This window comes from Squalius cephalus, assembly GCF_949319135.1.
Source record: "Squalius cephalus genome assembly, chromosome: 17".
NCBI lineage: Eukaryota > Metazoa > Chordata > Actinopteri > Cypriniformes > Leuciscidae > Squalius > Squalius cephalus.
In genome coordinates this window covers 9,012,262-9,038,099 of record NC_137138.1, presented here as the reverse complement: position 1 = coordinate 9,038,099, position 25,838 = coordinate 9,012,262, and the positions used below count along the sequence as shown (strand labels likewise).

The following is a 25,838-nucleotide window of genomic DNA, read 5'->3' as shown; positions in this document are numbered from 1 at the left end:
GGAAAACAGTGTGTGCATGTTCCCGTTTGAACCTTTTTTAAGGTCTCCGGTGTCGTCAGCATTGAGAAACACCATCATCTGTGTTCGCTTCCGAAGCTGTTTGAGGAAATTAGATGCAGAGGCAGTATTTCAAAATCCTGTCTGGGGCTCAACATGTTCTGGCTCTGCCACTGTCTGAATCATTAATGAGGCCCAGCGCAAGAGAAAATAAGCCTTGACCTCTAAATATGACACGAACAAGAGGATTACTTCTTTACACTTTTTTCCTCTGCATGAAGCGTAGCGGTTCTTCAGCAGATACGGCATGTTCATCTCAAAATCAGATAATAAATCCTGATGTAATCTCCTCAGGGTTATGAAGGATAATGGCAAGATTAGGCTTACAAATTTGAAGCTTCATTGTTAAAAAAATATTATTCTAATAGTTAGCATCTTGATTCTGAATCTGAATCTTAACTATGCTACTGTTCAAATGTTTGGGGTTAGTAAGATTTTTTTTTGTTGAAAAAAGTGTGTTTATATAATATACTGTATGCACACACACACACACACACACACACACACACACTCCTATATAAACACAAACTTTTATGTTAATTTTCTACGTAGCACACATACTTGATTCTAAAGTTAGCATGTTGCTAAGCTAATGTTTTGGTACTCTAAAAAACACAAAACTTACATACATGTAAATACTGGGTGAATTTTTTTGTCAGTGTACTTCAACACATTTTATCACGTTTACTGTATACAAGTTAGACAATCCTGCAGATTTGTTTTGTGTGCATATTTTGTCTTGTTTAGTACAGTTTTACTGCGTAATGTTTTGAATAGTCAAGAGTGCACCTACTTAAAACGCTTTCTAGGAAGATAGGAAAATTTGTGTCTGGTACAACAACAACAACACCACAGAGATTTGAAAGCTGCAGACAGACTCTGTTCTGCTCTACAAGAAGGAGGTCGTACTGAGGAAAAAACAAAACAAATGTGATGAATGTTTCCTCAGTTGAAAGTCCAGTGCCACTCTTTGATTTGAATGGGAGAAATACAAACGTACTCAAAGGAAATGGTTTCCCACACACACTAGCACACGCACAAACAGCAAACATCACACACATGCTGAGGCAGTGAGTGACAAATCTACACGCGTGACATGATCTTGATGTCTCGATGGGCACTAGCATGAAGATTCTAGCTTGGCAGAACCTTCCACCCCTCCTTCTCTAAAAGATTTCATCAAAAATCATAAACACTCAGATAAAACACCCTTTTATGATTTCATGCCTTCATGTCTGTCTGTCAAACAGCCTCTTAAATGAACGTCAGGTGTTTGGCTGACTGCCCCGTTTGGCAGATATGTGATTCCCAGTCTTGTCTCTCTTTGCTGAAGCACTTGTGGTGGACAGATACACACTTATAACTCCAGCTCCTAGCAAAAGCAGCAACTGTTTAGATGTTGAATTTTTAATGCTTTGTTCCTGGACGGCGTCTCCTGGCTCTGTGTGTGGCACCGATTTTAATCTCTTGAGCAGAATGTTGTTGAGGAAGGTCTGGTGATCTCGTAGACTCATGAAAACACACAGTCTTATTCCAACATATGAGTTTTCTTTTGGCAAGGTGAGAGAGAAGATGGAAAGGGAGAGCAAGGGGAGCGAGTGGTGGAGGAGATCAGTTAAAATGCACTGGAGGTCACAACCTCTCTGGTGACCACAGATTTGCTGAGCTTTTGATTATATTCATCGCTACCTGAGCTCATAAAGCAAAGACTTGCAAAGATCTTGTGGTCATTGTGAAAGTTAATGTCGGTAGGTCATAACATAAAGCCAGTGGGGTCAGGCTGTGACATAAGTGATATTTTTTTTAAACATTAAAAAGCAAAAAAAAAAAAAAAAATATATATATATTATTATTATTTACAGCCTGATATATGGAATGTTTGTCACATACATGACTAACATTCAAACGTTTCGAGACAGTAAGATTTGTTTTTATTATTTTGCTTTTATTCTGCAAGGATGCATACAATTGGTTAGGTGAGAATAATGACATTTAAAGATTTCTGTTTTAAATAAATGCTCTTATGTTGAACTTTCTATTCATCAAAGAATTCTGAAAACTATCACAGTAATGGCTGGTGAAAATTCAGCTTTACCATCACAGGATTAGGTTACATTTTAAAATATATTAAAATAGAAAGTTGTAATAGTTATAAAAGTTAAGTTGTAAAAGTAAAATTTTAATAATATTCCTCAAATTAACTGTTTTACTGTTTTTTACAGTAATTTTTTTTTTTTATCAAATACATGCAGCTGTGTTGAGCATAATATAATATTCACTTAACTTTTTAATAATATTTACTATGTATAATGTTGTAAGTTGCTTTGGATAAATCGTCTGCCAAATGCATAAATGCTAAAGTAAATATTATATTAAGTAAATATAATAAATAAATTTCAAACTTTTTTATAATTATAATATTTACTTTATTATATTTGCTTTAGTTTTAAATAATACTTTACTGTATTGTAATATATATTTTTACAGTTATACAGACGTGTAACTTTAAATGAAGTAGAGACCATTTCATTTTTATATCTGATGTTTTGATATCCCTTATATCTGAACAAATGTTAGTTGGCCGGAATAAATGAGCACTACCTTAGAAGCCAAACTAATGTTTTGTGAGAATTTGCTTATCTTGACAAATGCAAATGCCGCATGGATGGAGTGCGCAGTATGGTGTCATAGCAGGGCAACGATACCGCCCTTCCTCCGTGTTAACACCAAAACACCTGCTTGAGAGGTTAGTCGTGTGACTTTTATCACGCTTTCATTTGTCTCATGTGCTAAAACATTCCCGTCTCGCCTTCTGTCTCGGGCACAGGGAGGTTTTCCGGATCGGTGATGGAAGAGCAGGCTGGCAGCGCGGGCAACAGCCCTCAACACGGGCGCGGGTCGGCCAGGCAGGACGTCCTGCGATGCGGTTGGCTCCGGAAGCAAGGAGGTTTCGTGAAGACCTGGCACACGCGTTGGTTCGTCCTCCGAGGAGACCAGCTGCACTACTACAAGGACGAGGACGAGACCAAGGCTTTGGTGAGAAAATTCTTTTCACGCCTTTACATGCAAACACGCGCAGATGTGCACATTACATTGTTTACACTCCACACATTTTAGCCAGTTCATTCACACGCAAATATCACGACAAGTTCAAATCTCATGCCAAGGCCCAAACACGAGAGGTGAGGAAAGAGTGACCTGCTTTTTACCTCTCATCAACCTCCCCTGAATGATGACTTGTCACGGTTCCTCGTCCAACAATGGAGATTTTTATCCTCGAGGTCATGCAGCTGGTCTTGAGTAGGTGGACAAAAGTGTTTGCTATGGAATCAGGCGGGAATTTGAGAAGGCTCCATAAATCTCCCTTAAAACCGTCCAGTCTCGTGCCTCCACAGAGAGGAAGACAGGCTCTTTGCCCACAGGAATATTAAAGATTTATACCTTCACGTCTGCATTTTAAGGTTCATCTCCTCTCTATCTTTGAAGTTCCATGTTCTGCTTTAATTTTCATGTTTAACGCTCTGGTGGAGCTTGTCGCAGGTTTCGTCAGCAGTCAGATATTGGATTTCAAGGGTAGGCAGCATCTTCATTCAGGGTTTGGTTGACAAAGCTATCAAAGGACACTGAATACGCCTTTTAAAGGAATCCAGAGTCTTTGAAGTTCTTCAGACGAGCATGTTTGAGGTTTTTAAAATACTTAAGAAAGGATCGACGCTGTGAAGCTCTTCTCGAATCCACTGGCAAATATTTACACAAATATGAGAAAGTCTTTTATCAAAATAATAAAGCGTGTTCTACTTTGAGTTGTTCTCAAAATAAACCTTGCAATGGCATGTTTTCGTACAAATAGTGTAGTAAATATTCAAATAAATAATATGGTATAACAAAGTGATTTATTTATCATAATATTTTTCTAATATTTACTATAATGTTCTAATAATATGTGTAATGTTATAATATTATGAAGCAAATATAATAACTGTAACTTAATTCTTTTTTAGTATGCTCTTTATTATGGTAATCATATACTTTATAATTATGTGCATCACTTTAATATACTTTGGTATTATTAATATTTTGCTTTTGTATAAAGATGTATCATAATATTTAGATTTACATTTATCATAATTTATACATAATTGTTTAAAGTAAACATTTTTATAATATTTTCAAAAAATATATATTACTAAATAAATATATCATTATTATTTATCTTATCTTATATAACCTTTGTTACAATCATCATGTTTGCTTTATAATTGTAATATTTGCATTGTAATATTTACTTTACATTTACAACACTTTACTGTTAGTATAAAGTTTTAAGAAGGGGTTTATTTATCATAATATTTACTTTTATTTTATAATAATATTTAATGTATAACTTTATGATATTATGTAGTACATTTAATAAATCAATCAATTATTTATTACTATTCTAATTATTATTCTAATCATATTTCCTTTATTATTATAATATTTTCATTATTATATTTATTTGTCTAATATTACATCATCAATATTATAATAAATAAACCCCTCTGTAATATATTTTAGAACAATTTTCGTTTGTTTTGTGTGAAAGGACTTGTTTGTCTGTAATCTATTTGTACGAGAATTCATAGTAAATAAGCTGCCATTCAAACTCCCTAAAGCGGTTTGTGGGTCAAGTGTACAAATATTTCTGTCAAATTAGTTGAATTAGTGATTGAATGTCATTCATGAGTTTTAATCCCTCACTATGTCTAGACTAGTGCTTTTCGGGCGTGAAGTGTGTGTCAGTGTTTACGTCTGTGTGTATGAAAGAGAAAGCAATAAGAGGTCATGTGGGCTCAGACATGCTTTGCCACGACAAAGTAAGTGCATTAATGCGAATCACCACAATATAAATCAAACCCATGTGCCTAGAGGTGGACTATGTGCAAAACGGATTTTTAAGACCTCTGATGACCTGGTAACATCAAAACTCAGTATATACTGATGCTTTTGATCTGCTTTCCCCCTCAGAGCCACTGCTGAGTATTTGAAGAGTAAATGGAAAGGCAGACATGAGTCAGTGACTGTTATGACAGGCTGTTGTTGACACGATAACCAGACATTCAACCATGAAAGAGCAGCGTTTGTCTTTTCTTTGCATATTGTTTAATCATTGCCATGAACTATTCCATATGCGCAGAACTAGTCAGAGAGAAGAAGATCTGCTATGTATTCTTCACTCGTCTAATGAGAAACAGATGATTGTTTGCTGTTTAACATAGCAGGCTTTATTACATTTCTGCATCCAGTTTTAATCCATCCATCCATCCATCCATCCATCCATCCATCCATCCATCCATCCATCCATCCATCCATCCATCCATCCATCCATCCATCCATCCATCCATCCATCCATCCATCCATCCATCCATCCATCCATCCATCCATCGCTCTATCTCGTTCTATCGTTCTTTCTGTCATTCTATCTATCATGCCTACTTAGACATTTTCACATTTAAAGTTTAAACACATGATCAACACCCAATTTTTATGGGTTTTATTATGTTTTATAATGCATTTTACTCTTTAAAGGTGTTTTCAATTATTTCCGAAAGGACATGGATTATAGTTTGTTTTATATTGCTTTGAAAATGCTTATAATGCAAAAAGTGTTTCCCAATATAGCTCTTTAAAACGTAAGAAGAAACCACAATGGCCTATAATGTTGAAACAGTGTTGTCATCTAACTTCTGCATTAGACTATTTTTCAGAAGATCCAGCTGTACTTCAGTGCAGTTTATTGACTAAATCAAACAGTAAGGAAAAGGATCCTATCAGTGGCTTCAAAGCCTATGAATAATCTGAGAGTATGCAAACTTTTAAAGCCAGGGCTGCTTTTGATCGTATAAATGCAGTCATTTTGTGAAAGTCGGCACAACATGTTTATGTAAGAAAAGTTTGTAAAAAACGGCTTTGCCTTAAAAGACCTTGCTCGTTCTTTGCTTCTTCGAGCATGTATTTCTAAGATATTAAGAAAAGGACTCTTGAAGATTGAAAGTTCCTAAGAATCAGCCTGTCTTTCCATGGTGAACCTATTTTTGCACAAAGAAAGCAAGAGTACTAAAAATGTATTTTGCCATATTTCAGCATATTTAGTGATCTGAAAGAAAAAACAGGAACAAACCACTTTTGAATACCGTTTAAACACATTTACATATTCATAAGTAGTACAGCATGTGGTTTTCATTGGCCAAGATTTAGCCTAACCTTTCCAAACTTATTCTGTCTTTGTTAATCTCTCCAGCCTACACACCAAGGTTAGGCTTTTAGAAAAAGGGAGCTAGACGGCAATGGAAAGAACAACCGTCGGCCCACAATGCATCTGTTGTTCTGCTCTCTGTTTTATGAATGAGATCCCTTATGAACTTCAAAACGTGGAATATTATGCAGCCTGCCAGGGAAGAGCTCTCAGTGAAGTGAACACAGATGTATATTTTCAAGGGCTTGTGTCCACCTATAATTTGTGAGAAGGGTAGAATAAAATGTTTTCCTCTTAAGTTTTTTCCCCTGACCCTTAGAGTCTGTTTGAGAGGTTTGTTACTTTACCAAGATTGGGTGGGCCTTAAAGAAAGTTTGGGTCAGTGTTTTGTATACAATATTAGTTATATATTTTAAAATATATGAAAATAGTTTTAATTAGTTATTTTAAATTGTAATAATATTTCACAATATTTATTTTGTATATATATATATATATATATATATATATATATATATATATATATATATATATATATATATATAATTATTGTAGAGTTGAATATGCCAAATATACTGTATATATATATATAATTTTTTGTATTATATATATATATATAGAGAGAGAGAGAGAATTATATTTTTATTTATTTTGTGTATATATATATATATATATATATATATATATATATATATATATATATATATATATATATATAATTTGCGGCTACAAATTATTTGGCTTGTGCAAGGCGCATTGTGCCCAAAATGACTTTTTTAAAATTCATTGAAAATAAGTTGACCCAACTATAAGTCATAATTCGCACACACCAACTGTGGAGGGAGTATTATGAATGTTACAGTATATCTACATAGTTTTATTTCCAAAGAGCTGTTTTTCTTGATATGGCCTCTTTAAGGAAAACACAAATGGTAAATTTAGATCCTTTGTGTGTCTCTCTTTTCCACAAATAATGGTGACCAGCGAACCAAAGACAAGTGCATTAATCCTAACTATCTCATCTACAACATGCTCTGTTGCTTTAACATTCTCCACAGCACAAACAACCAGCTGAGTTTGTTTTAGAGATGGAAAACTTGTCTGTAAGTAGGGCACACAGAGACTGTTTGCGCTATTTGCACGGAGCCCATCATTTCCCCGAACTGTCACGCAGCAAACAGAAAGATGCACCGGCTACACCTTCGGAACCAAAAAAAGAATAAGACCCGTCATGATACCAAAGTTATACTGTCAGAATAAATCTCAAAATTCATCTGTTTGTAAATGAGGAGGGAAGTGAAGTGTAATTAAGACGTCCCACAATGCAACAGAGCCACAAGAGGTGATGAAGCACTATCATTAAAGTGGCTATTAATTAGCATCTTCATTCAAAGCGATGGCTCCATTAGTTAACTGCCTCATTAGCTTAATTGCTGTCTCATTCCGGTGCATGAACATCTGCCCCCCTGATGTTGCCGAAGGAGACGTGGTCATGTGACACACACTCACACTCACACACACACACACATACACTGACAGGGTCATATTCTTCGCAACCGTCTGGGGTCGTGTGCGTCTGTCACGTTGGGAATGCACACAGCAGCCACTGGAAGGGTCAGAGGTCATCTACTGGCATGCAGAGAGGGGTGGTAGTGGGCAGGGGACCAACGCATGTGGGTTCATTTTACGCACTCAAGTACAGATAGATGTTCATAAAGGGGTTTTTGTCCAGCTGTATGGATTGCATAATCTTTGTAATTCAGCTGGAAGTAGAATAATTGGACTTGTTGTGATGACACTGAGGTCGGAATGCTGTTTTAGGATCATTGAAACTCTTAAAATAAATCTGGAAAAATGCAATACATTTTTATTTTAATTTGAAATCTTCTTTCATTTTCAAATCTATCTTTATTTATTCTGAAATGTATTTTATTTTACTTTTATTTTTGTCTGATATAAAACATGGATCATTAAATTAGTAGGAATTCTTAAAAATGAAAAAAAAAAAAAAAAAAAAACTTATTTTTTGTCCTGATCAGAAAAATTTGGTGGCAAATGTGAGAAAAAGGTAATATATTTGGTTAATTCTAATATTTAATACTTGCTGTTTTATTTGAATCAGTAGTCTTCTTCACTCATGTTTATATTTATATTATATGGAAAAAAAAAAAAACATTTTTATCTTTATTCAGTTCTTGCAAAAATATATTTCATGAAAAGTTATTTTATTAATTTAAATGTTTGAAATTTGTTTTTATTTTATATTTACTTTTAATAAAAAAGTTATGTGAATTTTGTGGCAAATCTGGCAAAAATATTTGTATTTTATTTTATGATTTTATGATTTTTTAATCAATTTTTTTGGGGGGCGGGGGGATTTTTGTCTGATATAAAACACAGACCAACTTCATAAAAAGGAAATCATTTTTCATGACTTGTTTTTTTGCCTCAGTCATGACAATTTGGTGGCAAATGTTACAAAAAAATGTTATATCTGGCAAAAACATTAATTTATTTAATTTTTTATCATTCAGTTCTTGCAAAAAAAAAAAAAAAAAAAATATATATATATATATATATTTCATAAAAACTTTTTGTGGCATATCTGGCTTTTATTTTATTTTATTTTATTTTATTTTATTTTATTTTATTTTATTTTATTTTATTTGTCCTTGATCGCAATGTGTAATCAAATCCCTGATTATATGCGCAGCAGCATCATCTGTCTTCATGAGCTTATTCACCGATGTGTCCTAAATGACCTGCTGAGCCTCAGTTTCCTCTTGTTCTTCCTGTTCCACTGTACTTAGAGACATCAGAGGTTGTCTAGGGAGCGAAGCATCTTTCAGTGCTCACTAAATGAAGTCAGGGCTTATAGTTACAAAGCGGGATGAAAAACAATGGAGACAATAATCTGTTCACAAGGGATTTTTAAAGAGAACAGGCAGTGTCAGCTAAAATTAATCACAGGTATAAAAGGAGGATATAGACACCTGAAATTTTAATTTATACAGGATACAGGCCATTAACTTTGAGCATAATCATAAGGGAATTTGCTTTCGTAGAAAAATAGTGCTGATCTACTTGTGATTTACTCTACAGTTTTTTTAATGTGAATATGGGTAAGGTTATGGATCTTATGTTTGCTAATCGATATTGTGGCTCAGAATGCTTCAACTTTAAATAACAGTTGATCAGCACTTTTAAGGGTGTGTAATGGGCAACAAAGCTTCTACGACGAGAAAAAAACAGGTGTGCTTGAGCATTTTAGGGCAGAATGTGACATTACGTCTGTTTTTGGTTTGTTTAGATGCCTTTGGTCCATCTTGCGTTCATATTTCAGTCGAAGCATTTCATTTGAAAGCGTGTTGCGCACCACTTATTCAAATGATCCGTACTAACAGAGCAATCGCACCAGAATTCACTTTAACTGAACCGAACCAAGTGTGAACACACTCTGAAACACTTTCTTGTTCTATGTCCTTGAATATGTGTCAAGACTTTGCCAAGTCTAGGAGACATCCAGACAGATAGAAGGTTTATGCAAGTATCTCTCTGTCTTTCTTTTTATTATCCTTTGTAATGTGCTGTGCAATTGTGACAGGTGATCTCTCATTATCCACTATATCAGCTGTAGTTAAGAACTGAATCCTGCATTTGAGTCCAGTCTGAATCTCTCTCTCTCTCTCTCTCTCTCTCTCTCTCTCTCTCTCTCTCTCTCTCTCTCTCTCTCTCTCTCTCTCTCTCTCTCTCTCTCTCTCTCTCTCTCTCTCTCTCTCTCTCTCTCTCTCTAGCGTTAGATATAACAGTAATTAGTATTCTGAGCAGACTGAGGTTCTGGCTCTAACTTTTATGTCTTAGTTCTGTAATCTTTTTTATGTCCTCTGTGCTCGCTCTCCCTAAATTTTTTTGTCGCCATCCATCCTCCAACGAACAAAATGTGTGGCACTATAACTTTACTGCAAGGTGTATTATCACCATAAAAGAATATCCCTTTTTAATGAATCTCATCTGATTAGACCGTAAAACAACAGTAAACGCAAAAGTTTATTAAAACGCAATATTTCAGCTGCAGAAAAATGCACCCATGTTGTGTTCGGAAGATAATTCGTGCAAACATTGATCTGAAATTATGCGATATGGACTGAAATCTGAAAATGTTCTTTTTAGGAAACTGAAGTGTAGTTTTGCATGATAAACGAGAGGAACTCAAATAATCAAAAGAATGAATTGCACATTTCAGTGTTTATTCTTGTGCACAGCCAATAGAAAACAAGACATGAACTATAAAGGTCATGACAGCTACAAAGTTTAAGGTGTTTTTTTAAGTTTTAGAAGGAGATGCTTGTTACTTGATCCCCTTTAAAGTCATCAATAAAATTGATTCAAAATTGATTTTTTATTTTTAAAATAGCCCCCCCCCCCATACTTACAGCAGCTTCTCTTCTCTGATGATGCATTTACTGGCGTGAGGGCATCTCACTCACATGAGATCATAGCAATAGCAAAACACAACCATCCAATCAATTCAATCTATTCTCCATGTACAAAAACAAGTCTCGCCTTACATTTTTGTTTGTTCAAGAAGCCGTTTTTTCACTCGGATATATGTCACAATAGCGAATCATAGCTTCTGTTTCATGCCGACTTTAAGAGACATGTGACTTTGCAGTTCACTTTACTTTTCTAGCTTTGAAAAACTTTGAGAAAGTTTACTTTCCTTCTTATTAGTGGTAGCAAACAATGGTGGAACTCCGCTATTAGAAGCAATTAGCATCCGGAGCTCCAGCATTAAGCACTGCACAAAGGAATTATCTCCATTGCATTTGTTGTCCTTCTTAGATCATTTGCATTTTATCTGTAAGCTAAGCTGGCTAATTGGCCTTAGAAAGCACTTAGTGACTAATGTGATTAGAAACTACTCTACATCACAATCTAATGATCTCCAATGAGTTTGCTTTTCCCAGGACAAATCATATCAGAATGTCAAGCAAGAGTGCAAACACACAGCTTCCTAAAGCTGCTCAATGCTGCTCGCTGGTCAGTAATTGAAGAACAACACTGCACAACCACTGCAGGAAATTGACTCTTTCCTTGGAAAAGAATGGAAGTTTACAAACATATTGCAGTTGTTAACTATTATCCCATAATTTACTCACCCTCAAGCCATCATAGGTGTATATGACCTAGGATGCCTGGTTTATAAATATAGATTTCTTTCTTACAAAAACACATTGCTTTGCTTCAGAAGGCCTTTATTGACCCACTAGAGCTGTATGGATTACTTTTATGATGGATGGATCTGTTTTTTGGGGCTTCAAAGTCTATGGTACCATTCACTCCCATTATAAAGCTGGGAAGAGCCAGGATATTTTTTAATGTAACTCCAATTGTGACCCTGGACCACAAAACCAGTCTTATGGGTAATTTTTTTTTAAATTTAGATTTATACATCATCTGAAAGCTGGATACATAATCTTTCCATTGATGTATGGTTTGTTAGGATAGGGCAATATTTGGCTGAGATACAACTATTTGAAAATCTGGAATCTGAGGGTACGGAAAAATCGAAATATTGAGAAAATCGCCTTTAAAGTTGTCCATTTCTATTGGCGATAGTGTTGCATCCATTCACAAAAATAAATGTTTTATATATTTAAGGTGGGAAATTTACTAAATATCTTCATGGAACATGATCTTTTCTTTATATCCTAATGATTTTTGGCATAAAAGAAAAATCTATAATTTTGACCCATACAATGTTTTGTTGGCTATTGCCACAAATATACCCTGGTTTTGTGATCCAGAAAGAAGAAAGTCATATATACCTAGGATGGCTTGAGGGTGAGTAAATTTTGGGATTATTTTCATTTTTGGGTAAACTAATACTTTAAATAAAATAAACGTTAAAAGGGCTACATGTAGAATTCATAAACTCTTGTTTTTAGCGATGACGGTGGCCATTAAGTGAACTGCAGACAGCAACTTATTTAAGAGACTGAACATGATTCAGTGCTCCGATATACTCACGGTGAAGTTCTTTTTCCTTCTTTGCTTAGAAGTAAAAAGTTTGAAATACCCTTGCAGCGATATACTATTGAACATCCTGACGCCGTCCACGCTGCTGAGAGCGACGTTTAGATGAATACCTAAATATACTGCATGCTTTCCTCTCAATAACACTTGTGTTCACAAAATTCACTTGTGACTATAGACTGTATAGATCAGAATATATGAGACTATACTTTGAATCAATCCCCTTTCTTTGCATGACACATGACGTTACATTACAGAATAGCTCTTTCGGCATTATCCTGAACATTGTATAAGCATTCATTTCATGAGTTATAGAACGGAAGAGCTCTCGGGAACGCACATAAACCTCACATCCGGTTTTCCTGGCACATGTGTTCTGAGTCGTCCAACCTAGGAAGTCCGGGAAGGTCTCGTTTTTTTAAGTTTTGTTGTTCGCACATTGCCATTACAAAAAACGCTTCATATATGAAAATTCTTACATATAGCCCCTTTAGCTGAAATAAAATAGAGAAATCTATCAGATTTCATTAAAAATATCTTAATTTTTTTTTTGAAGATGAACGAAACTCTTATGGGTTTCGAACGACATGAGCATGAGTAATAAATGACAGAAACTCATGGTGAGCGTTAGTTTCTTGTGAAGAACTCTGTTATATGTGGTTGTTTTGGTTGGCTTGTTGTTTTGACACGAGGCAGAACACTTAGTTTGGAACAGAGATCTGAAAGGAAAAGGTGAAGGTAGCCAATCTGTTTGAACCCTGAGGGATATTGTTGTACAATGGTGTACAAACTGCAGCTTTTGACTCTGAGCTATGAAAAGATCATATTAAACTAGAGAAGATTTGTGCTCAGAGTGAATTTGTTCCTCCTAACTGAACACAACAAAACAATGAACATGAAGATGAAAGACCTCTGAGCTCTGAGATGGAGTGTGTTGCATGATTCCCTCTGACTCATGCAAGTCCAGGTTGTGAACAGGTTTTTCTCACCAAAGCTCAAACCTGCAGCAAAAAGGGAATTTAGAGTGATTCATGTGGCCTCTTATGTCTCTCGTATTATTCATGATTGGTCATTGGTATGCTAGGCTAGCTGGCGATTTGACATTTTGCCTCGGTGCAATTGCTGTTTGAAATTAGAGTTCTGAAATATATAAAACAAAATGAGGTTGATGAGTCATTTTGTTTCCGCAGCCTAGGCCTAAATGAACATCCATTTTTGGATCCAATAAATAACAAGTCTCTTTTGTTTTGGAGGCTGGTACCTTGGTTTCTGTGTTTGTTGAAAAATAATAGGCTGTAATATAGGCTATGTGTTTATTAAACTCGGATAGGATGAAGTATTTTATCACTGAAGAAATCACACACTTCAGCTGATTCATATTGTAAGATACAAAACAGCTTATTAGCTACATTTACATTTATTTCAAGGCGTTTGCTAAATGAATAAATGTAGATGTAGCAAGTAAGGTTTTATTAGTGGACTAGACTAATGTGCACTCTATAAACTGATGCTGGAAATGATAAATAGTTTTGCACTTGAAAACAAAAGTGAGTAATTTTAATGCACCGTAACATTTAATTTTCCAAAACTCAAAATTAGATATTAATATCTACCAATTAAAGGATGATTTTATATTTAGGTAGCAAATGATGTCAGAGTTGAGTGGCATATAAATATATACAGTAAGATTTATTTTTATTTTTTTTATTTTATTCAGCAAGGATATATTAAATTGATCAAAAGTGACAGTAAAGACGTTTATAATGATTACTTAGACTTACATTGTTACAAAAGATTTCTATTTCAAATAAATGCTCTTTTGAGCTTTCTGTTGATCGAAGAATCCTGAAAAAAAAACTTATCATGGTTTATAAAAATAAGACATAATTAGAAATGTTTCTTGAGCAGCAAATCAGCATATTAGAATGATTTCTGAAGGATCATGTGACACTAAAGACTGGAGTACTGAAAATTAATCTTTGCATCACAGGAATAAATTACATTTTTAAATATTTTCAAATTGTAATAATATTTCATTTTTAAATATTTCATAATATTGCGATTATATTATGAAATATTCCTTTTTTTGATTAAATAAATGCAGCCTTGGTGAGCATAAGAGACATTAATTTTCTTTTCAGCTTGAACACAGGAAGACACCTTTTCTCACACAAACACACAGTCACATGCACAGACTCTGTGGCCTATATATCTCTGTTTTCAGATACTTTATATAGAGCATCTCACCGGGGAACATTGGTCAGGATGTAGGTAATGGAAAGTTGAGGTTAATCACATTTCTGAACTGCAGCAGTCTGGTTGTGGGCTGACCCCCCCATCTACAGGTACACCAGACGCCAAACCTGATTTTATCAGGTCTGCCATTGTGGGCATTTATAATATTACTGGCAGTAATAGCTTTAGTCTCCTCAGCCCACCTCAGTGGCACAGAACAAATTTCAGCAAACAGAGAAACACATTTGGCAACTCACTTGTGACCAATCAAAATGGCTAGATGGATGCTGTCCATTTCAGAATTAGTTTTTGATTTAAACTCTTGGCAAACTAGCTAATTTCCCACCTGTTTTCTGTTAGACAACCACAAACTGCTGTGAGGGAAATTATGTTTACCTGCGGCTACTCTGTGGTAGATTTTATTTTTTAGGTGGCATATATCTGAACTGAAAGTTGTCAGGATGGTAATCTGCAAATTGACTTTGGGAGTCATTCATAGGCTACTACTCTGGTCACTCTCAATGTTTTTGTGAACTGGTTCATGAGGGTCATTTATTGGGAATCATACTACACTGTGGCACTGTGTGTTTTTACTCTCTTAAAAGAACCAGTTCATAAGAGTCATTCATTCAGAATCGTACTACACTGTTATGCTGCATATTTTGTAATTCGTTCGGGAATCATAGGCTACTACACTGTTGCGCTGTATGTATTTGATTCACTAAAAAGAGACGGTTCATAAGAGCTATTTGTTCAGAATCATACTATACTGTTGTGCTGTATGTTTTTAATTCACTAAAAAGAGCCGGTTCATAAGAGCCATTCATTTGAAATCGTATTACACTGTTGCGTTGTATGTTTTTGATTCACTAAAAGAGCTGGTTCATAAGAGCAATTCGTTCAGAATCATACTACACTGTTGTGCTGTGTGTTTTTGATTCACTAAAAGAACTGGCTCACTGAGTCATTTGTTCTGTAATCGAATAGCGCTGTACTGTAGATTCTGTAGCATCGGTTGCAGTGGCTTTTTTAGTACAGAGTTCGGTCAGCATTGGCAGAAAAACATGCTTGAGAGAAGCGCTGATGGATGGACAAACACTTCTCATGTAATATAAAGTTACTTCAAATGCTTTAAATATTAGATTGCTGTTATTATAAACATTAAATCTGTCTAGACTATCTATATAGGATTATATTGCATGCAAACTATGTTAGAGGCAAAAGCATCTGTATTACAATAAAAAAATCAAGTATAAACTCAGGCTAAAGTAACACAAATAATAATAATGTTTTGTTTTCCTTAAAAAGGTACAAAAATTGGCCTCTCTTTTTAGAAACAAAATATTAATTTACTGTACTGTATTTAAAAAAATTATATCCCCCAATAATATCCCCCAATATTCTCCCCAAAGAGAAAATAACTAGCATTGTAAACAGCTGATTTCACTTGCATACGGGCACATTTGTTGCACTCACACTCGCTGCAGGCAAAAGACTGCATATTAAAAAGCAGAAAGAAAAAAAGGTGAGTGAATGTGGCTTCTAAGTGTGAAAAAGCGCTGCAGGACAAACAGGGGCCACTAATGAACTAGACATGAGGGCAACCCTCTGAGGAAAAGTCAAGGTTAAATGTTCAAATGTGCACCTAATAGGACCATTCCACAGCAAATGGCTTTCCCTTAATTAATTCCATGGGACCGTTTAGGACTTCGGGCCTAAGCACTGGTTTATAGCTTGTTTTATATTCTCCTGTTCCCTTTGGTCCTCCACCATCAATCTCCACTGGTTGATAAACAAATGAAGCAGCTCTTCTGATTCGATCTGGATATTTGCGTCTCTGTGGGGGATTCCCACATACCCGCTGGCTCTGTGTAGGCAAGTTTCTGAGAAGCTAACTTCGTTTTGGCACCAAGGGGACTGAAATCTAATTAAAGATAAACACTAGTGACATAACAAATCATTTTTTTTTGCTTTGTTCTGCTTCTTTATTTTATTTTTTCTCAAGCAGGGAGGGAAATTCCTGAGATGATATTAAGCTAACCTCTGCCCCTGCTCAACGTAGGACAGCTTTCTGGGGCGATGGACCCAATATCTAATTTCCTCTTCCCACAGTTTCCATTCCTGTGTTGTCCAGATCATCCAGAAGGCCCATGGAAGTCTCTTTGATCTATCTTTGCAGTATATTTCTGGTTGGTTGTGTCAAAGTATGAACCGTTGAGGTCTGGTTTGAGGTGTTAATGAGGACGCAATAAAACAGCCAGGACTCCAGAGGTCAGCGAGGTGCAACACCTTACTGGGAGATGAACTGCTGCCCCAAAGCAATGATCATGGGAACCCAAGGGGTGCATTGGTTTAAAGTGTGAGATCATTAGGTGCTTGAGGAAGAAGTGCGTCTTCAGCTGTTTCTTAAAAGATGTGATGTTCTCAGCAGTTTGGGTGGAAGTTGACGACTCATTCCACCAGAGAGGAACAGAGAGAGTAAAGGTTTTGTAGAGTGACTTTTTGCCTTTAGTCCAAAACAAGAAGACGTCACTCATTCAGTGACCTAAGCTGGTGGGAGGGAGCATACATTTGCAGTAGTGGGTTGAGGTAGAGGGAAGCCTGAAAGCCAGTGTTAGAACTTGATTCTGGCCACAACTGGGAGCCAGTGGAGTGACTTGGGTTCTCTTAGGCTGAGTGAAGACTAGACAAAGCTGCTGCATTCTGGATCGTCTGCAGAGGCTTAGACGTGCTGGTTGGAAGTCCCACTAGTAGAGCATTGCAGTAGCAAGTAGCTGTGTTGCGTATTCTGATTGATTATCCTAATATTGTAGAGCGCAAATCTGCATGACCGGGGCATTGTTGAGATGTGGGTGGAAAAGCTCAGCTGTTCGTCAAACACTATCCCCAAGTTCCTTGCTGTCCTGGATGGTGTTAGTGTTGTGGACCCCAGTTGCACAGTGAAGTTGTGGTCAATTGATGGGTTTGCAGGGATTACAAGGAGCTCTGTCTTCACAAGGTTGAGCTGCAGATGATGATCCTTCATGTCTGAAAGGCGGGCAGATACACGAGCTGAGACACTGGTCAACTTATTGTAACTTGAGCGCCACATTTTTAGAACAACGTGTCATGAGTGAGACGCTACAAAAGACACAAGATGCGGATGCAATGGTTAAAGACGTCTGTCTAACGCGGGTTTACATAGGAAAAACAATGGAAAAGTAGCACAGTGGAATGGAAAAATGTGTTCTTACTGTAGTAAGTTTTTTTAAATGGCCAAATGCGGATCAGAATAGTACACTGAAAATGTAGGTTATATATGAAAGTTGGCATGCTTGAGTAATCCCAGCATGCTTTGGGCCATACTCCACCATATATATCATGATCATTGTTGTTGCTCACCAAAGCAAATACACATTCTTTCACATCTCTTAGTGTAGAGTAAGCAAGGAAGTGTGGCAAGGAGATGCATGGTTACTCTGCTCTGGAATGGGCCGGGGTTTTGTTCCCGGCCTTTTGATGATGTGTCTTTCCATGTTTTTCCACATGGAATGCCTCTGGGGGCAACAAAAATGCCTTTAATTGAAGGGCCCATGTCTTTAGTAACCCACCCTCAAGCCTCCGGTTCTAAAACAGGAACTGCTGCCCACATCAGACTGGTGACCTGCCTCGTTGTGGGTTGAAATTTGTGCTATCTTCATGAGCCCCACCAATGTTCCGGCAGGTAGAGTTTCCGTCGCTTAAGAAGTTTCGAGTTCAACTTGAACGCACTGTCAGCGGGATCCCGCTTTCAGATCTCGTGAAGGTTTATGATGTTTTAACAGAGGCAAGTCTCTGCACCACATGCAGAGAGACTTTAAAACCCCGGGGGAAGAGGTCATTGTGTAATGATCGTCATATGTGGCTGCTTTTTACTTATTTTACTCGTATTACCATGACAGGCACCACTTACATCCAGGAACCCTACAATCTAGACCAAGTATTTTTATAAGGACTTGTTTACTGAGTCTTATATCATAGTAAACCGATCCTAATGGTTCAAAGACTCCATGAAGTCTAGAAAACGACAACTGGCTTGTGACATTTATGGACACTGCTGCATGTTTATGATTGCGTTATGAAAACCCAAACTAGTTATTAAGTCAGACCTCACTATATCGCTTATATTTACAGCCAGGAATTTACACTACCATTCAAAAGTCTCTTATGCTCACCAAGGCTGCATATGTTTGATAAAAAATAGAGTAAAAACAGTAACATTTTGAAATATTATTACAATTTAAAATAACTGTTTTCTTTTTTGAACATATTTTAAAATGTAATTTATTTCTGTGACGCAAAGCTGAATATTCAGCATTATTACTCCAGTCTTCAGCGTCACATGAGCCTTCAGAAATCATACTAATATGCTGATTTGCTGTTTATTATTTTTTGGAAACTTTGATACTTTATTCAGGATTCTTCAGAATAGAAAGTCAAAACTAAGAACAGCATTTATTGGAAATATGATTTTTTACTTTTGATCAATTTAGTGCATTAATCTCACAAGTTCATTACAATTCTCATAATGTCATGTAACCAAAGCTCTAGTGGAGAGATTTAAATAATGTATCAGCCACTATGTTAAGTATCCTTCTTAAATCTCTGCATCCTAAATGTTCTCAGTGTTTCCAAGCATGTCGAGATACTGGATACGGAACATATGCACTGATATTTGATAAGGAAGTAACTGAGCTCTCTCTCTCTCCTAATGAAAATGTGCCTTTTAAGCCCAACTATAGCACATATATGAAATACTCTCCTACAAAGGTGACTACTTTAGACCTCTGCAGTTGTTTCCCTGCATACCGTAAATAACCCCAGTTTGCTAGCGCGTACTGTAATGCTACTATTAAAATCTATATGAAAACATTGCTCAACACGTGTTGTGTTAATGGCATTCGTTGTGCCGTCGGACCACGTGTGACTGTCAGTCATTTGTATCTTGATTCTGTAATTTAAATAGCAGGATGAAGTTACACCTGGCGGTAAAATGGTGGGAAATTCCCTTCAAGCGGTTAGACCCTTATTTAAGGTACAAAATAATAATTACATACATTTTTTTTATATATATATATATATATATATATATATATATATATATATATATATATATATATACATACCGTAGACCCCAATATGCTGATCCCCTTGTGTAAGACCCCTTCTTAAAATATAGACAGCAATTTATTTTGATCTGTAAAAACTAATTTTTACTCTAGAAAATAAAAATATAAAAAATGTGTGTAAATATTATCTGGAAAATATGTATATTAGTGCTGTCAATCGATTGCAAAATATATCACATTTTTCAAGATTTTTCTCAGTTTCTGGGGATGAAAGGAGTAATTATAGCCATTCAACATAACAGTATAATTGAAAGTCATTCTTTGTAACATTTAATAGGCTTTAAGAGTGTAACAACTTTTAATTTAAGTGAACTTAAAGCAATCTTCATTCAAGCTGCATGATTAATCGTTAAAATATTGCGATCTCTTTTCAAACACCCATTCGATCTTATCCCTACATGACAACGGTTGGGCTCTGTCTGTTAAACCTTTGACTACAAGTACGATCACATCATAATGTCATGTTGAAATATAGTATTGTAGATGATGAGGTACAATATCCAGAACATTTTCATTCTGTGCACATGACACATACTGCATGATAGTATGGTAATAAAAAGAAAGAAAATGACAAACAGATCATTGCTAGAGGAGGGCGAGAAAGCAGAAGGATGAAGAGACAGACAGATGAGAGCAATGGGGGAAATCAGGCTGTGCTTTACTAGTGCTCTGGTGGCGGTAACATGGCCGTTGTGTTGTGCTGATGTTGGGTCTATTTAAAGCACCAGTTCATCCAGCGTGTCAAACACTGATCTATAATGCCACAGCAGTCGCAGTGCTGCTTAGGATCCGATTTCTACATAATAACAAGAGCTTTGTCGACACTAATGCCGCCTGCGCTCTATTATACAGACCCCCAAGGGATCCATCTGTAACCTCTGAACTGCCAGCGCTGCTGATTTCTGCCTTCTGATGCCCAGCGCACACACACACACACACGCACACACACACACACACACACGTATGTATGTATGTATTAGGGGTGGGAATCTCTAGGCACCTGACGATTCGATTTGATTACGATTCAGAGGGTAACGATTATCGATTATTAACGATTTTTTTTTTTTTTTACTTACTTGGTACTTTTAAAGCAAAGTATTTATGATGACCCATAACGAACTTACTTCCATCTTCCTATATTAATTTTATTAATAAAACAAATGGAAGTGATTTGAACATTGCAAAGGACCAACAGGAAAATAAATGTGTGCCTGTACTAGCAGCGTACTTGTAGTAAATTAATACAAACTTCAGCATATTCTGAATCTCTTGCATTTAATAATAGACTTCTAACCAACATCCTCTTGTTATTTCCAATGAGCAATATAATCCTTCAGACAAAAAAACATTTTGCTGTAGCAAAATCACAAACAGTTTTTGTTCAAAAATATAGAACGATGTCCCAGCAGCTCTCATATTATAATGCTTGTGGACTTACGCATATTCTGAATAATTAGTAACATACAAAGCCGCTCTTATACACAACTAAATAATAAAGAGTTATGACTTGAAATGTTTGCTGTACCACAATCAAAAACAGCTTATACAAAAAAAGTGAATGAACATCTGCAGAGAGCACAGTTAAAATGTAACTTTTTGTGACTGGCATTGCACTGATACTGTGACTGTGGAGGGCAGTATAACGTACGTATAACAGATCGGTTTACAGTATATTGATGTGAAAACTAAATACTGAAAGCAGCTTTCATACAAACAAGTAATAAAAACTCAGTGAGTGTTTTAGCGCAATTTTCTGACGTCATGGGATCACAACACTAAGAGATAGTAAATCTTTTTATGGTTTTTTTTTTTTTTTTTTTTTTGTGTGCGTTCCCGAGATTAGACCTTCCTTAACATAATGCCGAAAACCCGAAGTCTCTAGGTGGTCTGGTTGAGGAGGAGATAGAAGTGCAAGATTGGTGCGCACAGACAGAACAGAAATCATGAGTTAACAATCGCAATTTTGTCCGTAGGAAAATTGCGCTAAAAATACTAAATAGGTAACAATGAAATTGCCAATTTTCCATACGTTAGCTTTTAACGAAGACCGTGCCGTTCGAATTTGGCGCTCAGCCATCATGCGTCTGTTATGTGCGCGACTCTGTTATGCGCGCGCCACAGACTGCACGCGCACTGCACGTCCGCTTAGAGTTCCGCCTTTTGCGTTCCGTCAATATTACGTTATTAGAAAAGAAAAAAAAATTTTTTTTAGAGAATCGATTTTTTGACATTTGTGAATCGATTCAGAATCGTCCACGTCCGCATCGCGATGCATCTAAGAATCGATTTTTTCTCCCACCCCTAGTATGTATGATATTTTTATATTTGATTTAATATATGTGACCCTGGACCACACAACCAGTCACATGGGTCATTTTTTTTAAATTGAGATTTATACATAATCTGAAACCTGAATAAATAAGATTCCCATTGATGTATGGTTTGTTAGGATTTGACAATATTTGATCGAGATACAACTATTTGAAAAACTGGAATCTGAGGGTGCAAAAAATCGAAACATTGAGAAATTCACCTTTAAAGTTGTCCATTTCTGTTCGCGATTGTGCTGTATTCACTCACAAAAAGAAATGTTGTATATATTTAAGGTAGGTAATTTGCTAAATATCTTCATGGAACATGATCTTTACTTAATATCCTAATGATTTTTGGCATAAAAGAAAAATCGATCATTTTGACCCATACAATGTATTGTTGGCTATTGCCACAAATATACTCATGCGACTTGTGTCTGGTTTTGTAATCCAGGTTCACATATATCATAATTATATAAAAAAATAATAAATCAAATATAACAAAAAATATAATACAAATATTTTTATTTTATAAAAAAGTAAACTAAGTTAACCTAAGTTTTTATTTATGTTTTGTTATATTTGATTTTTTTTTTTGTATAATTTTGATCATATCAAATTCAGTTGAAATCTAAATCAAAATATGTAAATGAAAAATAAGTTTTCACATTTAACTTTTTATTTTTCCTCAGTCCAACAATTCTTTTCTCCAATGCATCGGAGCTTTTTCCTTTCTGTGATTTATTTTTCTCGGAGGTCTTGCTTTCTTCAGCAGTTTGTGTCTGACTATTTTTTTTATTTTTTGGCTTTTTGGTTCCTCTAGGGCACCATTTCCCTACCTGGCAACAGAGTCACCGAACATCCCAGCAATGGGGAGGAAAGCGGAAAGTTCCTATTTGAAGTCATCCCAGGTAAGGAGAAACATTTTTTTTTTTTACCATGTCTGTTTTTGCAATACATTCTTTCTTTGGCTTTCATGATGGCACCCAAATGACCTCACTCGCTGAGAAGAGGTCTTCAAAGACATTCATCAGAGATAATGAGAACAGATCAGCACTGGGCATCTCGCTGACAAACACAGCTGAATCCTGCTACGGACTCATGCAACACATCACAGGAAGTCTGTGTCATTTCTGTTCAACAGTCTCTTGCATTTGTTAACAATTTTATAAATCTCTTGTCATCCAAACCAACCAATGTGTTCTCAAATAGATCCGTCTTTATAAAAGTTTGGGTGTGATTTGTTTTTCTCCCAAATGCAGTTTAGTGATGAATGATGCTGGATCTGCCACCTGCTGTAATTAGTTTACAGATCACGTGCTTCTTTCTCTCTTCGGGCTCTGGTTGTGTTTGGAGAGGGTTCAGATAAAACACAGATGTCCCTCTCGTGCGGTGGATGATGAATCACTGAGGACAGATGAGCGCTTGAGGAGCTCTACTTCCTGTTGAGTTCTGGGGAACGCTCTGATAACATACACACCTACATACATACAAAGTAAATAGATTACTTCTACAGAAATCTGCTTTCTAATAGCTGTAAATGTGGTAACACACACATTCAACAACACTTACGGTTACTGGTTTGCTGAATATATATATATATATATATATATATATATATATATATATATATATATATATATATACACTCACCTAAAGGATTATTAGGAACACCATACTAATACTGTGTTTGACCCCCTTTCGCCTTTAGAACTGCCTTAATTCTACGTGGCATTGATTCAACAAGGTGCTGAAAGCATTCTTTAGAAATGTTGGCCCATATTGATTGGATAGCATCTTGCAGTTGATGGAGATTTGTGGGATGCACATCCAGGGCACGAAGCTCCCGTTCCACCACATCCCAAAGATGCTCTATTGGGTTGAGATCTGGTGACTGTGGGGGCCATTTTAGTACAGTGAACTCATTGTCATGTTCAAGAAACCAATTTGAAATGATTCGAGCTTTGTGACATGGTGCATTATCCTGCTGGAAGTAGCCATCAGAGGATGGGTACATGGTGGTCATAAAGGGATGGACATGGTCAGAAACAATGCTCAGGTAGGCCGTGGCATTTAAACGATGCCCAATTGGCACTAAGGGGCCTAAAGTGTGCCAAGAAAACATCCCCCACACCATTACACCACCACCACCAGCCTGCACAGTGGTAACAAGGCATGATGGATCCATGTTCTCATTCTGTTTACGCCAAATTCTGACTCTACCATCTGAATGACTCAACAGAAATCGAGACTCATCAGACCAGGCAACATTTTTCCAGTCTTCAACTGTCCAATTTTGGTGAGCTTGTGCAAATTGTAGCCTCTTTTTCCTATTTGTAGTGGAGATGAGTGGTACCCGGTGGGGTCTTCTGCTGTTGTAGCCCATCCGCCTCAAGGTTGTGCGTGTTGTGGCTTCACAAATGCTTTGCTGCATACCTCGGTTGTAACGAGTGGTTATTTCAGTCAAAGTTGCTCTTCTATCAGCTTGAATCAGTCGGCCCATTCTCCTCTGACCTCAAGCATCAACAAGGCATTTTCGCCCACAGGACTGCCGCATACTGGATGTTTTTCCCTTTTCACACCATTCTTTGTAAACCCTAGAAATGGTTGTGTGTGAAAATCCCAGTAACTGAGCAGATTGTGAAATACTCAGACCGGCCCGGCTGGCACCAACAACCATGCCACGCTCAAAATTGCTTAAATCCCCTTTCTTTCCCATTCTGACATTCAGTTTGGAGTTCAGGAGATTGTCTTGACCAGGACCACACCCCTAAATGCATTGAAGCAACTGCCATGTGATTGGTTGATTAGATAATTGCATTAATGAGAAATTGAACAGGTGTTCCTAATAATCCTTTAGGTGAGTATATATATATATATATATATATATATATATATATATATATATATATATATATATATATATACGCGATTAATCGTTAAAAGATTGCGATCTCGATTCGAACACCCACATGTGATATTACTCCTAAATGACAGTGATTCGCCTGTGTCTATTGAACCTTCGCACTAGAACAGTCAGATCTGGGTTGGCGCTGCCGCTGCTTCAGAGAGAGCAGTTGTCATGTATATGTATAAAACAGCTTCATAAATATCTTTTCAACCTCATATGGTTATTTCTGTTACAAATATAAAAATTATAACAGACGTCCTGGGATAAAAGTTTTTAGTTAAGATATAAACACTGATGTCTACGGTAGCGATCAAAATAGAGCAAATCACCTTTTTGAAAGTAAGGCGCTTAAAGTAAATATTGTATCATTACATCGTTACGCCACTAGTTGGCGATGCGACAAATGACTGTCAAAAATTATGGCTGCTTCCAAAATCGCATACTGTCTTGAGTAGGTACTTATTTTGAATAAGTAATAACTTCATGGTTGCTAAAAAAGCATGTTCTGTATAGTATGAATGTGTGTAGTATGAATGTAATCTGGACGTACTACATTCGCAATGTCGTCACTATCATGTGACCTACAGCATCAGTTGCGTCGCTTCACTGCCATTCACAAATCCTCTCCCGTGGCCTCATGGGATAGTAAAGTATCCATCGTATGCACACTTCAGAATCTCGCCGGAAGAAGCAGGTCATCCGGGTACTTTGTGCCTTGCCTTTTATGAATACTGTGAATTCGGACATCGCATACTGTTTTTCACCTACTGTGTAGTAGGGAAGTATGCGATTTCAGATGCAGCCTAAATTCGTCATTTAATCATTCATTCAAGAGATTCATTCAAAAACGCTGATTCATCCAGTAATGAAAGAAGTGAAGACTTTATGAGTGAGTCATTGAATCA

At 36.4% G+C, this 25,838-nt stretch overlaps 1 protein-coding gene across 4 annotated transcripts in view; it reads left to right on the top strand.

The window, feature by feature from the left end:
* arhgap24 (Rho GTPase activating protein 24) overlaps positions 1 to 25,838 on the top strand; it is a 119,138-nt gene that overhangs the window by 22,413 nt on the left and 70,887 nt on the right. For all 4 annotated transcript variants that reach the window (XM_079898407.1, XM_079898406.1, XM_079898408.1 and 1 more), the window contains exons 2-3: positions 2,885 to 3,093; positions 22,846 to 22,933. In XM_079898407.1, the coding sequence (XP_079754533.1) occupies positions 2,905 to 3,093; positions 22,846 to 22,933 (277 nt within the window). In that variant the 5' untranslated portion in view covers positions 2,885 to 2,904. The remainder of the gene's footprint in view (positions 1 to 2,884; positions 3,094 to 22,845; positions 22,934 to 25,838) is intronic.